Here is a 17113-nt window from a genome sequence, read left to right as displayed (position 1 = left end):
TTGTTATTACAGGAAGTGGGGAAAGAATGAGGGCCGTTATTACAGGTAGTGTGGTCAGAAGGAGGGACGCTATTACAGGAAGTGGGATCAGAATGGGGGACAGTATTACAGGAAGTGGGATCAGAATGAGGGACGCTATTACAGGAAGTGGGATCAGAATGGGGGACAGTATTACAGGAAGTGGGATCAGAATGGGGGACAGTATTACAGGTAGTGTGGTCAGAATGAGGGACGCTATTACAGGAAGTGGGATCAGAATGGGGGACAGTATTACAGGAAGTGGGATCAGAATGGAGGACGTTATTACAGGAAGTAGGATCAGAATAATATAATAATATATATAATATATATAATAATATTAAAAAACATTATACTGACACAAAAAAATGGAACAAAAAGGGATCAAAAAGTCATATAGGAAAAAAAACAGCATTGCTACAAACATCATCTCATCTCACAAACCATGCGCCCGTCAAATTCTAATTTTTACTATGTGTGGCCCTTTTACCTGGCCGAGTTGAGACCCCTGTTCTAGAATATATACCAGAAATACACACAGCTTTGCAAACAGTGCCTAGTGACAAATGACTTACCGTTCAGCCACATTGGACTCAGTGATGGCTCTTGGTGGTGACTTCCAAGGGCAATTAATCCTTCCTCCTGGCAAGCGCCTGAAATCAAACTGGCAGCATATTTTGGGATCTGGGCCACATGTGTGAGGCACATCATAGCTGTAAAAGGGCATCATGTGGCAAAAGATATCTGTGTCAGAATTTGTATCTAAGAATTGGAGCACAAGAGAAAAAACATGTTAAAACTATCTTGTAATAAACTAATGCTACTTTTATTTGTAACATGCACTGTAGTTTGTATTGCTACCACTTTAGCATACATATGATTTTTTTTAAATTGCCTTTAATTCCAATTTTTGAAAGGCATTTCTGGCACTATTTTATATGCCAGTTACTGTGAGGGACAAATAATGTGACCTTTGAATACCTTGTACTTTTACAAATGCAGCAATATCAAAATGGTTTATTACATTTTATTGTTTTCATTTTGCTATGTGATCTCGTTGACCAAGACACTGATCCAACAGCCACATTGGTAGTCCATGGCTATCGGACCAGAGCTCGGGAAACACCTCATCCTACCTGACGGCATCCCCTGCACTTCTGATTAGTAAGCCAAATCACAATGATAACAATTGATACATCTATGATGTCAGGTAGGAGGAGGTATTTTCTTTGTTTTTAAACTTTTTGGTTCCACTAGTGCTCATTTTTCTAACACAATGGAATAGTTTTGTATTATGCCCATCGGCAGTAAATGAAAACAACTTAAAACACTTACAGCTACTTCTCCACTCATTCTCTGCATGGACGTTGAGGCCACCTTACCAGCTATATCAAGCAACCAAATCACCAAGTAGGTGCAGGTCACATAGGTAGGATTTACATTTATCAGACATTTATTGATAATATGTCATAAATGAGCTTCAAGAGGAACCTCAAGGCCCACCTCTTCCAACAAGCCTACAACCTACAATAGCCCTCAGTCCAGTAGACCACTGCGCAACCAGCTCTGTCCTCACCTATTGTACCATCACCCATTCCCTGTAGACCGTGAGCCCTCGCGGGCATAGTCCTATCTCCTCCTATACCAGTCTGTTTTGTACTGTTAATGATTGTTGTACGTATACCCTCTTTCACTTGTAAAGCACCATGGAATAAATGGCGCTATAATAATAAATAATAATAATAATAATAATAATAAATGTCTTAATTAGCATTCCCCTCTAAAGGGAATCTGTCAGTAGGATTTTGTTAGGTCATCTGAAGACAGCAGGAGATTACGGCTGAGACACTGATTTCAGCCATATATCATTTATTAATCTGTGTGCTGCTGTTTACTTATAGTGAAGGTTTTATCACTAGGACATTATCATTGCTATGACTAGCTGCCTTGTGCCAAGTCGTCCGACCATACTCCTTCCTCTGATAAGCAGCTCACTGTCAATAGACACTGTACCCACTAAACTAATGTGTGGGCGGGGTTAGGTTTCTCAGCTGTGCTTCATGCTACATCTAAAAACTCTGATTGTGTTACAACTGCTGCACTCAGGAAACTGAGTGATACATTGTTAGAGTCAGGGTCTATTTTACTACATTATGCTGCTCGCAGATTAAATAGCAAAAACCTGGAAACAGATTCCATTTAATGGAACCCTAAGCGCTTTTATCCTTCAGTTCTATATGTTTTCAAACAGTTAAGAACAAGAAAAGTAATGATCCAACAGTTTTAGCAGGAACATTTATCAGTCCTTTGCAAAATATGAAAATGAAATTAGTAAAGTGAAAAATCAATCCCTTTGTTTCTGTAAAGGTGGCCGCTATTGTGCACTTATACAGTCAGACAGTCTGGCGACACATCTGCTGAGTACACGACAATTCTCCAGACCCACATGCTTAGGACTAGTGCCAAGGAAACGATTGGTGCTTTCTTACCCCATGTCTGTCTCCACATAAACTCCAAGCTTCGAGTGGCTGAGAAATGTTTCTTAATAGAGTAATGTACTCGCTGGATCAGCATACTGGTTAGATTAGAGCGCTTTAGAAGGTACGGCATGGTGGAACTGTGTCCAAATGGATCCACTGCCCATGCTGACCTTGGAATGACACCTACAACAAAGATGTCCAATTAGCTTCATAAATGTCACTGTTTATCTAATAACCATGCAAATCACATTATTTGGTAATCAGTTCATAACCGTCGGCATAAGACTGTATTTCAAAGAAGCTTTTGGTATTCTGTTACATTAATGAGCAGATTTTCTGTGTTAGGTCTTCTGACAATAAGATGAATCAGAGATTGGGCACTACACTGCATCCAATTAATACAATGGGTCATCTGTTTATTGCACAAATGAGATGGCTCCTTTAGAGTTACTGCTGCTTCTGGAGACACTTTTAAGTACAAAGTAAGCAAATTATATTACAATTACTGGATACTAAGCAGAAAAATATATAAAGTATATCAGAAAACACAAAATGTTTCATTAGACAGAGATTAAAGGGAATCTGTCACCATCTGATTGCTGCATGATGTATGAGCAGAGACCCCGATTCCAGAAATGTGTCACTTACTGGGCTGCTTGCTGTAGATTAGCTAAACTCATGTTTTCTAATGAAGATTTAATTATATTTTTAAAGAAATTTTTGGATAATATGAAGTAGTCATATTTAGTCTTTTTAATTATCTCATGATGAGACACTGCAGATCTATCAGTTCTCTGAATGCTGAGCTCTGTATAACCCCGCCCACACCACTGATTGGCAGATTTATGTTTACACTCTGAATAGGCGGAAAGCTGCTAATCAGTTGTGGTGGAGGTGGAATTATACAGAGCTCATTAATATGGAGGACTACATGGCAGCAGGGTTACTAGTTCTTTACTTATAACACTCTGCTGATAAAACAATGTATTTATAAAAACTACAGCAAGTAGCCTCATAAGTGACCAACTACTAGAATTAGAGGCTCTGTCTCTACATTATGGTGCTCTCAAGAACTTAATGGCAGATTCCCTTTAAATGAAATTTTGCACTAATTACAATCATCACCTCTCCATAGGATAAGTAACAACTGTCTGATCGCTGGGTTCCCCACCAGTCACTGAAATAGAAGTTCTGATCCTTCCTCAATGAACTCAGAGATTTAAAGAGAACCTGTCAGGTCCAATATGCACTCAGAACCACAAGCAGTTCTGGGTGCATATTTCTAATCCTTGCCTAATAGTTCCAGCATCTAGTAGCATAGATAAAGAGATCTTTAGAAAAAGTACTTCTAAAGATCCTTTATGATATGCTAATGAGCGCAGGGACTAGTCGCAAGGGCGTTATTTCTCCTGACTAGTCTGCCCTCTTAGCATGTTGGCACACCCACAGGAGCGTGCTAACAAGCTATTCAATGCCCACTGCCCAGTGATATCAGGGGTGACGTGTGTACCTGTGTCCGTTGCCACTGCCTCAGATTTAGGCTCAGCGCGCATGATCAGAAGTCCTTTGCAAGCGCACTATGAAGCTGGGTGTATGTGTCCCAGCTTCAGTGAGATCGAGTGCACATGACCGAAAGTGCCGCAACTTCTGATCATGTTCACTGAGCCTAAACCTGGAGGTGACAATGGACACAGGTATGTGTGTCACCGCCGATGACTTTGGGGAATGGGCACTGAATAGCATGTTAGCTCACCCCTTTGGGCGTGCTAACATGCTAAGAGGGCGGACTAGTGAGGAAGTAACACCCTTATGACAAGTCCCTGCGCTCATTAGCACATCATAAAGGATCTTTTCTAAAGATCTCTTTATCTATGCTACTAGATGCTTGGAGAGTTAGGTGGGATTAAAAATATGCACCCAGAACTGCTCATGTTTCTGGGTGCAAATTGGACATGACAGGTTCACTATAAAAGGAGCAGCATGATAGTACAGTATATATGAGCTGCCCTTCCATATAGTGTCTATTGGATTGTCAGCGGCTGCTGTATTCGGCTGTTTCATCAGTTTTACCGAAAATGAATGGAGTCAAACATGACCAAGTCGCTCAATCTCAGATCACTGTGAAGAAGACTGAGGACACGGTTCGAGTAATCGGTGGGGGTCCCAGCTACCATGTGGATTAATATCATTCATGAAAAGAATAAAAATAATATACCTTACTTACAAAAGACTGTAAAATCACTTTAAAGGTTTTAAAGATTTTTCTTAGGGCTGAATAAATGAAATGATGGTGACTGAGATCATTTTGGGTAATTATTAATTTGGTGGAATGTCTGTCCACCTACAATCTACAACACCGGCATTCTTTCTGCATATACCTTGTAGAAGGCACAGCTTTATGAGCTTTCGACCAGCATCACTGTTTAACATTTCCTTCTTCCTAGAAAGGGTTACTCTGTTGCTTAAGAAGCGTTATTTGCAACTTGCTTTTCTTGTTCAAGAAGGAATTAACTAGCTTCAAAATGTAAAATGAATTTGTTCAATGTGAATTGATACAGGAAAGGGCAGAATAAGGGTGGAACCATTGTAATATCTTAGTAGGTAAAGCCTCCTTTGTTGGCTGCTATAAAGAGGCACGGAAATATGTGTGGATTGTTTGCTGTAAACCTCGTTATCTCTTCCTATGGAAGCTTTTCTCCCTTTATACTAACATCTGCTCCTCACCATCTCCTCGCCACTGAACAAAAGGATAGAAATCCTGAGTCTTTTCTTTATGCATTTTAGCTGTATGCATCATATACCGTAAATGAAAGGTATAAATCTGTCAAATAAAAGAAACTGCTTATCTAGAAATAGGAGAGTACAAAAGACAGACAATAACTTATCTAGAACTGTTCAGATTACTACATTTTAGTCACTAATAGTGATGGGTGAATAGTAACTATTCATGTTTGGATCATTTGTAACGAATCCCAAAGTACTATTCCGGTAGTGGTCACGAATAATGAATCTAATGCAAAGCAATAGGGAACCCGAGCATTTTTCTGGGAAAACCTCCTGAAAATGCTTGGGTTCTGTCCCGGCAGGGGAGAGAGGCTATAACAGCCATATAGGAGAACACACAGGAAGGGGGAAGGAATGCCTTATAGCTAGGGAAAGGGGGAAATGGTGATCCCTGACAACAACCTGCGGCTCACCCTCACTGCTCTCACCGACCCTGTTCAGCCTCCGCAACTGTTGCCGAGCTGGATGCCTGGGGCCCTCTCTACACCTGTGAAATAATAATAATTTTATTCATTTATATAGCGCTATTAATTCCACAGCGCTTTACATACATTGGTAACACTGTCCCCATTGGGGCTCACAATCTAAATTCCCTATCTGTATGTCTTTGGAGTGTGGGAGGAAACCCACGCAAACACGGGGAGAACATACAAACTCCTTGCAGATGGTGTCCTTGGTGGGATTTAAACCCAGGACCCCAGCGCTGCAAGGCTACAGTGCTAACCACTGAGCCACCGTGCCGCCCATCAAATGGGCTCTATGTAAGGATGGGACGGTATGAGCGCTAAGTCAACACCACTAACACTAAAGAAAGACACAAGGGAACAATACAGGGGAAACACGACTGCAATCACCAGAGCCCTGTTAGATAGCAAAAGACAACACTTATCTGAGGTATAGGCAGCCACCACAGAAGTCTCTGGAGCAACAGGAGATGATCACTGCAGATCTCAGCAAGGAACAAACTATTAACCGCACCCAACCCACCCCAGGGTGAGGTTAATAAAGAAAGTCAGAGGAGAGCAACTGAGAGGCAGGACAACAGTTCTCCAGAGTCATAGCATCCGCCTGCTGCAGAAACAGGGAACTGTCAAATAACAACACATGCTGCCAATCTCTGTGATCTTCTAGCACTCGCTCCCACTGGATTGTCAGTCAGCCGTGATACCTCCGTGACAGGCCATGACACATCCGTGACAGGTTCCCCATTGACTTGCATTAGGTTTGTTACTCGTGACGAATATCGGAATGGTACTTTGGTATTCATTATGAATAATTACTATTCGCTCTTCATTAGTTACTATGAAACACCATATTCAGGTCAATAGCTGCAATCGCTTTGCCCAAAAGTAGACTGCACTCAATGAGCATAAGATGCTATAGATATTCTTTCACATTAAGGAATTTTAGTATATTATTTTAATGACTATGATTTCTTTGGTAGCAAACTGAAGAGGAAACTAGAGTAAAGAAAGAGGAAAGGTTACATTATTACTATTAATATTCATAAAACATGTCTAAACATTTTCACTGAATTCCACTTTAAATTCAGGGTATACAGTACTGTACAAAAGGTTTAGACAAGTATGGAAAAAATGCTTAAATAGAAATAATAGTGTGTTTATCAATTAACAAAATTTAACGTGAATGAACAAAAGAGAAATGTCAATCAAATCAATCACCCTTTGTCTTCAAAACAGCATTAATGTATCAACTGTTCAGCATCTTGGAACAATAACCACAGATCTTCTGTGGATGTAGGTTTTGTAAATCCTTCTATCTCTTCATGTAATACCAGACACACAAGATTATATTGAGGCTGGGGCCACACGAGCATATGGCATAGCTAGCTCCCGCTGTGCTGCGAGTGTAAGCCGAGTGTCATTTTACTGTGATGCAATCCTGCAATCGGATCACAGCTGCAGAGGAGAGGGAGGGATTAATCTCTCTATCTCCTCCATTGTCAACTGACGCGATTATCACACTGCACTCCGGAGTCATCCAAGTGCAGTGCGATGTTTCACTCGCACCCATAGACGTTTATGGGTGCAAGTGAATACGGATCAGATTCCACCTGTAGCATGTGTTTTCTCAGTCCAATTAGGGCTGAGAAAATAATCGCAGATGGGAACGGCCCCATAGAGTAACATGGGTCTTTGTGTAATGTGCTTTTTTTATCGCATTCTACTCGGTCTGTTTAACTCACCATGTGTCCTAGCCCTTAGATCGGGACTCTCTGAGGGCCATATCATCACTTCCAGAACATCTTGTTCTTCCTAATGCTGAAGATAGTTCTTAATAATATTGGCTTTGTATTATTGATCATTGTCCAGCCGCAAAATAAATTTACAGGCAACTCCTTGGTGGTGATTCTTTCTTGGGAGGACATCTTTTTTTTTTTTTTTTCTACTTTCAGTTCACCCCTGTGTATGACCTTATCTAATGTATAATGTTCTTTTGTCAACTCTACTGTCTTGTCAATTATGTAATTCATGTTATGATTTAAGTTGTGCTGCTGTGATACTATAATTTCCCACGGGATCAATAAAGTGTATCGTATCATATTGTATCGTATCGTCTTGGGCGCCCCTTCATCTTGTTCCACTGACATCTTTTCCAATTAATTATTTTCATCTTTCTGGTATGGAATATTGACCACTGGGTTTGAAAATCGGGCCGGGCCGTGCTGGGCTCTGTTCCTGGACGTGCAGTGCTTTCTGCCAGGTTCTCTCTTTGCAGTGTTTTGATCAGGAAGAAAATGGGGAGAATACTGCTGAATCTGCAGTCAAGGAATATTTGCCAAAACCACTTTCTACCATTTTCAAGCCGACGGTCAATATTCTGTACCAGAAAGATGAAAATAATTCATTGGAAAAGATGTCAGTGGAAAAGATGGAGGGGCGCCAAAGACTTATTCCTTGGTGGTATTGCATGATCGACAAATATTTGCCTTTGTTATTCAGCATTAAGAACACGATTAATCCTGACCAAATCCCCAACTCCATTTTGGGAAATGTAGCCACAAACTTGCAAGAAATCTCTGTCACGTTAGTTACTATCACTGTTAACTGTGGACACCCATTATTTTACCACTCTCTAATCCTTCATGAACAAAACTGTTTTCTCTTTCAGTTATATATTATACATTTTTATTCATCAGGCCAGAGTACTTACTGCCAATTTCTGCATACCGGTTCCTAGTTTTTACAAGTACAGTTGAGTCACTTGGCCTAGCTTTCATGTCAAAGGTATCATTTTTGGTTGTAATTCTATGAATTGCACTTCTACTCAGACTTCTTTAAACTGTAGAAGGGTATAGCTGGGTTGTAAGCTGATGACACTGCTGAATATCTTCCAATTTAGAAGCATGTTGTTTCTTTCATCTGCTAAACTAAGTGTCCTTGGCCGACTACTTCATCTACAGTCCTCAGCGTAGCCCATTTCTTGGTGTCCTCAATGCTGAGAAATACAGGCAGATACTTGTGCATCATGTAATACCATCAAGGAGGAATCTGATTGGCTCCAAATTTACTCTACATCAGGACAACGCTCCAAACATACATGTCATTAAGAAATATCTTCATGTAAAGAAAGTGATGTGATGATATGGCCCACACAGAGCCCTGATCTCAACATAATCAAATCAGTCTTGGATTTACATGAAGAGACAGAAAGATTTGTGCAACACTACATTTACAGAAGATCTGTGGTTAGTTCTTCAAGATGTTTGGAACAACCTCCCTACCAAATTATGTGAAAAACCGTGGGTGAGTGTATCTATAAGAACTGATGCCTAGATGCTCTTTTTAAAAGCAAAGGGTGATCACAACAAATATTTATTTAGTTTAAATTTCTGCTTTGTTCATTAATTTTGCTAATTGATAAAATAAGCTATTAACACTTCTATTTTTGAAAGCATTCTTACTTTGTAGCATTTTCCCACATCAGTCTAAAACATTTGCACATTAGTATAAATACCAAATGAGTTTTGCTTCAAAGTGGAGAGGAGACATATAAGTTGTTGATTTCTAAAATTCTCCAAAAGAATGATTTCAGTAAATCCAAGAACCCTCCTTATATATACCAAAGGTAACAAGCATGACTTGACATATAGCTGACTCCACTTTCAAAGGAAAGTTTTGGATGTAGCATGTTTTCGCTGTGTCCAAAACGCTGCATTGTACAGTACAAGCATAGTGGATGGTATTTCTAGAAATCCCGTGCCCACTGTTCTTGTTTTTTTCCGCATGCGTCCTCCGTAGGGATAACACAAGTAAAAGATCGCAGCGCACTGAACCCTGATCGTGGGTACGAGCAGCTGCGGTCTCCTGCGGAGGAGACTTGAGGCCCCGCAGGTCAGGACCTGCTGCGTCCAGGACACAGTGAGAACTGATCGTGGGCACATAGCCTTAAGGTCCAGTCACACTAAGCAACTTACCAGCGATCCCAACAACGATAGGGATCGCTGGTAAGTTGCTAGGAGGTTGCTGGTGAGATGTCACACTGCGACGCTCCAGCGATCCCACCAGCAACCTGACCTGGCAGGGATCGCTGGAGCGTCGCTACACGAGTTGCTGGTGAGCTCACCAGCAACCAGTGACCAGCCCCCAGCGCCGCGTGGAAGATGCTGCGCTTGGTAACTAAGGTAAATATCGGGTAACCAACCCGATATTTACCTTGGTTACCAGCGCACGGAGCTACACGTGCAGAGAGCAGAGAGCAGCGCACACTGAGTGCTGGCTCCCTGCTCTCCTAGTTACAGCACACATCGGGTTAATTAACCCGATTTGTACTGCAGCTAAATGTGCACAGAGCAGGGAGCAGCGCACAATACTTAGCGCTGGCTCCTTGCTCTCCTAGCTGCAGGACACATCGGGTTAATTAACCCGATTGTCCTGCAGCTACATGTGCACAGAGCAGGAGCCGGCACTGACAGTGAGAGCGGAGGACGCTGGTAACAAAGGTAAATATCGGGTAACCAAGGACAGGGCGTCTTGGTTACCCGATGTTTACTGTGGTTACCAGCCTCCGCAGAAGCCGGCTCCTGCTGCCTGCACATTTAGTTGTTGCTCTGTCGCTGTCACACACAGCGATCTGTGCTTCACAGCGGGAGAGCAACAACTAAAAAATGGCCCAGGACATTCAGCAACAACCAACGACCTCACAGCAGGGGCCAGGTTGTTGCTGGATGTCACACACAGCAACATCGCTAGCAACATCGCTGCTACGTCACAAAAGTTGTTCGTTAGCAGCGATGTTGCTAGCGATGTTGCTTAGTGTGACGGGGCCTTAACTCTCACAAGCGCTTAAAACAAACAAGGTGGCAAACCTCAAAACTATAAGGTGACTCAAGTTGCAGCCCTGGTTTTTCCCTTTCACCTTCTTCCAGTGATTTCAGCAGATCAGTATCAATATTAAAAGTTCTTGCTAGCCTCAAAACTGTTTATATACAGTATATTCAGAATTCAACACATTTTTTATTATACTTTTTTATTTTTTCCAAATTTTAATCTATGTCAGGGTTAAATTAGGTTAACACAACAAACATTCAAGGTTTTTGCTTCCAAATCTTGCGAGCATAAAATCACATTTCTTACAAAGCAGTTGCATTTTTACATGCCCTGTTGTGCTGTCCATAGTGTCTGTGATGATGGTTCTTTGATTATCTGGAATTGTCTTTTTGGAAAATATTAACACAAGTCAACAAGACAAATGAACAACCATTTAGTGTCTATCCCATTTTCTGAAAATGTGGGGAACCTCCGGCCCGCGGGCCGTATGCGGCCCGCAATGACTTTTTCTGCAGCCCGCAGATTCCCGTGGACTGCAGTGCTGGTCAGCAGCTGCATCTTACTGGCTGCTGGCCCTTTAAAACCTCGCACCCTTGTAGGTGGGGTAGGCACGAGGTGCGCTACAATCCAGCAGAAGATGAGTGACTGCACCATCATCCCCCAGGTCTTACTGTGCCAGGCAGCACTCTGTGCCCGGCGGCAGCTCTCTCTGTGCCCTGTGGCTCTCTGTGTGTCTGGCGGTGGCGGCTCTCTGTGTGCTCGGCGGTAGCTCTCTGTGTGCCCGGCAGCGGTGGCTCTGTGTGTGCCCGGCGGCGACTCTGTGTGTGCCCGGCGGCAGCTCTGTGTCTGGCTGGTGGCGGCTCTGTGTGTGCCTGGCGGCAGCTCTGTGTGTGTCCGGCGGCGGCTCTGTGTGTGCCCGGTGGCGGCTTCTCTCTGTGCCCAGCGGCAGTGCTCTCTGTGATCCCAGCCTCCCCTAACGCTCTCTGTGATCCCAGCCACCCCCAGTTCTCTAACTGCCTCCAAGCTCCCCCAGGTCTGCCTGTGCTCCCAGCCTCCCTAAGGTCTGCCTGTGCCCCCAGACTACCCCAGGTCTGCCTGTGCCCCCAGCCTCCCCCAGGCCTGCCTGTGCCCCTAGCCTCCCCAAGCGCTCTGTGCCCCCAGCGCTCTCTGCGCCCCCCAGTCTCTCCAGTGATCTCTGCCCCCCCAGTCACTCCAGTGATCTGTGCCCCCTAGTCTCCCCAGTGATCTATGCCCCCCAGTCTCCCCAGTGATCTGTGCCCCCCAGTCTCCCCAGTGAGCTGTGTGTCCCCAGCCTCCCCCAGGTCTGTCTGTGCCTCCAGCCTCTCCCATTGTTCTGTGCCCTCTGTACCCCCAGCGTCCCACAAGTTTGTCTGTGCCTCCAACCTCTCCCATCTTTCTCTGTGCCCCCAGGGCTGTCTGTGCCCCTCCGGCATCCCCCAGGGCTGTCTGTGCCCCTTTGGCATTCCCCAGGGCTGTCTGTGTCCCCAGCTATGTATATACTCTCAGCAATGTTTGTGCCCCCAGCTATGTTTGTGCAACCCAGTGATGTATATACCTCCAGTGAAGTCTGTGCCGACCAGTGATGTATGTACCCCCAGTGATGTCTATGTCCCGCTGCTTCCCTAGTGATGTATATTTCTCCCAGCCCTCCCCACCAATGTTTATGCCCCCCAGCTATATCTGTGCTCCCCATCAATGATGTATATACCCCCAGTGATGTATGTACCCCCCCAGTGATGTCTATGCCCACAGCCATGTTTACGTCCCGCAGCTTTTCTAGTGATATATGCTCTTCCCAGGTGATGTATTTGCCCTCATCATCTCCTTTTGATGTCTATGCCCCCAGTCTCCCCAGTGATCTATATTCCTCCCAACACTCCCCTGTGATGTATATACAGCAGTCCCAGCCAACTCAAACCTGGAAAATCAGTTGTGAAAAGCAACTAATATTACAGCTGCACCAAACAGTAGAAGCTCCACAGTGAGTTAATTGTTTGAGCAAATATAGCAGGGTAATTTTCAAGTTGATAGTTTTGTGCAGCTCCCAAAGGTTGGTAGAAATTTCCAAATGCCAGAAAAAAGGTTTCCCACCCCTGGTTTAGAGCAATGAGGTGAACATTTTAGATTTATATGGAGGATTTTCTGGACTTCATTCATGAGCACACCATTTAATACTCTGATTGAGACACATATATAAAATTGTTTTCTTTTTGTATTTCTTTTTACATTCTTACCAATATTTTTCTTTAGCCACTGATGACCTTCTATCATCTGGTCAATCATAGCAAAATAGTGAGTATTGGCTTCATCAGGCATCACCCAGCCACCAGTTGTCATTTCCAATTGCCCATTAGTAACTATCCTAATGAAAAATATGAAGAACAGGAATGTAAAAAACATAGCTGTAAATGTGTGCAAACTATCACTTTTAAATATAACGTTAAAGTATCTTATGAGCAGCAACTATCATCTCTTATCTCAGTAATGGGAAAATCTAGCGTCACTAAATACAGATTTTACCCATAAATTGAAAGTAAAAGATCTATCCAAGAGGGGCAAAACGCAGATTTCTTTGATAAGATATACAAAATTGCTTATCTTCATGTGTACTATTCATTTATTAAATAAAAATTAGAATGATGGTTTCTATTTCAAAGCAGTCCCACAATACTTTTCATCCATTAGATTAGCCGATTCTGGCGCTTCACCGAGCTCTTCCTGATTGCACTGGTGCATTGGCAACTGGGGTTATAGTAGTTGGGGTTGATGCATTACACACCTGACATTCACCCCATAAACCATTTTTGGCGCTTCGTCAAGCTCTTCCTGATTGCCCTGGTGCGTTGGCAATTGGGATTATGGTAGTTGGGGTTGATGTACTATACAAGTGACATCCACCCCGTAAACCATTTCCCTGATTGCCAACACATCAGAGAAATCAGGAAGAGTCAGGCAAAGTGCCAGAATTGGCGCATTTAATGCGCCAGTTCTGGGGTGGCTGCGGGCTTCTATTTTTAGGTTGAGAAGGGTTCAATAACCATGGGTCTTTCCAGCCTGATAATATCAGCCCTCAGCTGTCTGTTTTGCCTTTACTGGCTATCAAAAATGGGAGGGACTTCACATCTTTTTTTTAAATTATTTATTTGGCTAAATAGCTAAACAATCTATGTAAGCGTTTTATCTATCTATCTATCTATCTATCTATCTATCATTTATCTATCTTTGCACACTTTTTACACATCCAGACTACTCATTGTATTGCAGCAAATCAGAAAAGAAATCACGTGACCAAGAAGAGGACTGCATCTGCACTGGAAACCAATGAAGTTAGTGATCTCTGAATCTATTATTGCACTTACACTACATTTCATCTACATTTTGACATGTTTTGACACGTTTCATGGGAGTGATCCTAAAATACGTATACTGACAATAGAAGCATAATGAGATTGCCCAGGTTTATCATTCTATGTGCTGCAGACCCGTGAATCCTCACATCGCGTGCTGTCAGGATTCTTGCGTGCTTCCGGCGACAGTGAGCTGTAATGTGACTGCAGGTATCCAATATGCATATTCCTGAACATATTCCAACTAGATGTAAGCAGCCTTACTCGATTAACTTGTATTGAGTGGGGTCGGGCATGTCTAGTCTGAATGTGGCCAGAAGTATGCATATCGTATACTTTCAGTCACATGACAGCCCAGTCTCTCTAATGGCACTGGAGAACTCTCACAGTCAGCGCTGAGTGTGATGTGAAAATTCAGAAGTCTGCAGTCACATAGAATGAGTACAGAGTTTCGTGAAAAACCTTGAAACCCCTTTAAGTCAAATCGAGAGGATTTGCCATCATTGTTTAATAGGAGAAGGGCCCATCGCAGTGTCCCATGTCCCTGCCAAGTCTTCAAATTCAGCAGACCCTGGCTGAGATGAGAAGGATTGTGACAGCGCAATCTATGGCTGCACTTTAGTTATAATCTGTGGGGAGTTACGGAGACAGCTGTGCGATCTGTCATTTAGATCAATCTTATCTAAAATATTCCTATTCACATATAAAAAACCCCAGATGTTTCCAATTACCTATTTGTCAATTCTCAAGTTCCCGAAACAGTCAGGTAGAAATGTGACAGAAATCCTTCACCTTCTTGTTCTGTTAGTGATTGTCTGGAGCATTTGAAATGGTATTGTTCAGCTAAAGAAGCAGATGCCTATCTAGTATTCATAGCAAGATTATAAACAGCAGAAAATGGAGGTTTCTACTGCAGCAATCTCCATCCCTGTGAAAGGCAAATCATCATAAGAAGGTATACCGGCTTGAAGAATGTCTGCCCTATCTACTAGATAAATGCAGCGGCCCTTTTACTCAATTCTTTTCCGCTGGAAAATATTTGTTGTGAGGAGTTTGAAAAAAAAAACCAAAAAACCCGATGTTCCCAATTGCCAATTTGTTAGTCTGCAAGTTCCTGAAACAAAATCAAGTACAGAGCCATGAAAAAGTACTCATACCCACGTTACAGTCACATACTTAAATTCATTTTATTGGGATTTTATGCAAAATACAAACACTAAGTTGCAAGTGTTTTTGAAGTGTAAAGAAAATGATACAAGGATTTCTAAATATTTTAAAAATATAAATCTGAAAATTGTGATGTGCATTTTTATTCAGGCCCCTGTAGACTGATACCCCTAAATTAAATCTTGAGTAGCCAGAAGTCACCTAATTAGTACATTGTGTCCAACTGTGTGTCAATTATTCTCAATATAACTACAGATGTTCTGTGAAGGCCTCATAATTTTGATTGAGAACATTAGGGATCAAACAGCATCATCAAAACCAAAGAACACACCAGACAGGACAGGGACAAAGTTGTGGAGAAGATTAAAGCAAGATTAGGTTATATAAAATAGCTCAATCTCTGAACATTTAACAGAGCACTGTTTAATCCATCAATCATCATATGGGGAAAAGAAAGGGTTAACCATCCGTACTGCCATGGCGAATTCAGGAGACTTAGGAAGTTGATCAGTGATTTATTCTACGCGTTTCGGAGATCGTAGTCTCCATCAGGAAAATCACAAAAATTCCAAAACTGGAAGGAGTATGGCACAACTGCTAAACCTACCAAGACATGGCTGTCCATCTAAACTGATATCTCAAGCCAGGAGAACACTAATTAGAGAGGCAGCCAAGATGCCCATGGTCACTCTGGAGGTGCTGCAGAGACCCACAGCTAAGGTGAGAGAATCTGTCCACAGGACAACTATTAGACGTATAGTCCACTAAGGTTGCCTTTATGAAAATGTGGCAAGAAGAAAGCCATTTTTGAAAGCAAGCTATAAGAAGTCCTATTTGCAGTTTTCAAAAAGCCATATAGGGAACACAGTTAGCATGTGGAAAAAGGTGCTCTGCTTAGATAAGACCAAAGTAGAACTTTTTGGGATAAATGCAAAAAGCTATGTGTGATGAAAAACTAACACTGCACATCACCCTGAAAACACCATTCACACTGTCAAACATTGTGGTGGCAGCATCATGCTGTGGGGATGCTTTTCTTTAGCAGCTATAGGGAAGTTGGTTAGAATAGATGGGAAGATGGATAGAGTTAAATATAGGGCAATCCTGGAGAAAGACCTGTTAGAGGCTGCAGAAAACTTGATACTGGGTCATAGGTTTCCCTTCCAGAAGGACAACGACCCTAAACATTCTGCCAGAGCAACAATAGAATTGTTCAGACCAAAGCATATTCATGTGTGTGAATGGCCCAGTTAAAGTCCCATTGAGAATATGTGGCAAAATATAAAAATTGCTGTTCACAGATGCTCTCCATCCAATCTCATTGAGCTAGAGCTAGTTTACAAAGAAAAACGGGCAAAGATGTCAGCCTTTAGATGTGCAAAGCCGCTAAAGATAAAACCCATAAGACTTGCAGCAGTAATTGCAGCAAAAGGTGGTCCTACAAGTGTTGTCTTAGTGGGGTTGAATACAAATAGATGTTACAATTTTAAGATGTGTATTTTTAAGACATTTAGAAAACCACATATCATTTCCATTACACTTTACAAATACTTGCTACTTAAGGCCGCTTTACACACTGCGATATCGGTCCCGATATCGCTAGCGTACCCGCCCCCATCTGTTGTGCGACACGGGCAAATCGCACAACATCGCCCAGACCCGTCACACATACTTACCTGCCCGGCGACGTCGCTGTAACCAGCGAACCGCCTTCTTTCTAAGGGGGCGGTCCGTGCGGCGTCACAGCGACGTCACTGAGCGGCCGCCCAATAGAAGCGGAGGGGCGGAGATGAGCGGGACGTAACATCCCGCCCACCTTCTTCCTTCCGCATAGCGGCCGGGAGGCAGGTAAGGACAGGTTCCTCGTTCCTGCAGCGTCACACATAGCGATGTGTGCTGCCGCAGCAACGAGGAACAACTTCGTTACTGCTGCAGTAACAATAATTGAGAATGGACCCCCATGTCACCGATGAGCGATTTTGCACGTTTTTGCAACGATGCAAAA

At 42.7% G+C, this 17113-nt stretch overlaps 1 protein-coding gene across 2 annotated transcripts in view; it reads right to left on the bottom strand.

Moving 5' to 3' along the window:
* The window catches only part of MAN2A2 (mannosidase alpha class 2A member 2), a 222459-nt gene that overhangs the window by 74356 nt on the left and 130990 nt on the right, over positions 1–17113 (bottom strand). For both annotated transcript variants that reach the window (XM_075345891.1, XM_075345892.1), the window contains exons 6-8: positions 12829–12956; positions 2508–2681; positions 594–780 (exon numbers count right to left, since the gene is read on the bottom strand). In XM_075345891.1, the coding sequence (XP_075202006.1) occupies positions 594–780; positions 2508–2681; positions 12829–12956 (489 nt within the window). The remainder of the gene's footprint in view (positions 1–593; positions 781–2507; positions 2682–12828; positions 12957–17113) is intronic.

This window comes from Anomaloglossus baeobatrachus, chromosome 4, assembly GCF_048569485.1.
Source record: "Anomaloglossus baeobatrachus isolate aAnoBae1 chromosome 4, aAnoBae1.hap1, whole genome shotgun sequence".
Lineage (NCBI taxonomy): Eukaryota > Metazoa > Chordata > Amphibia > Anura > Aromobatidae > Anomaloglossus > Anomaloglossus baeobatrachus.
Note: the sequence above shows the minus strand (reverse complement) of the source record. Positions and strands in the feature narration are given on the sequence as shown.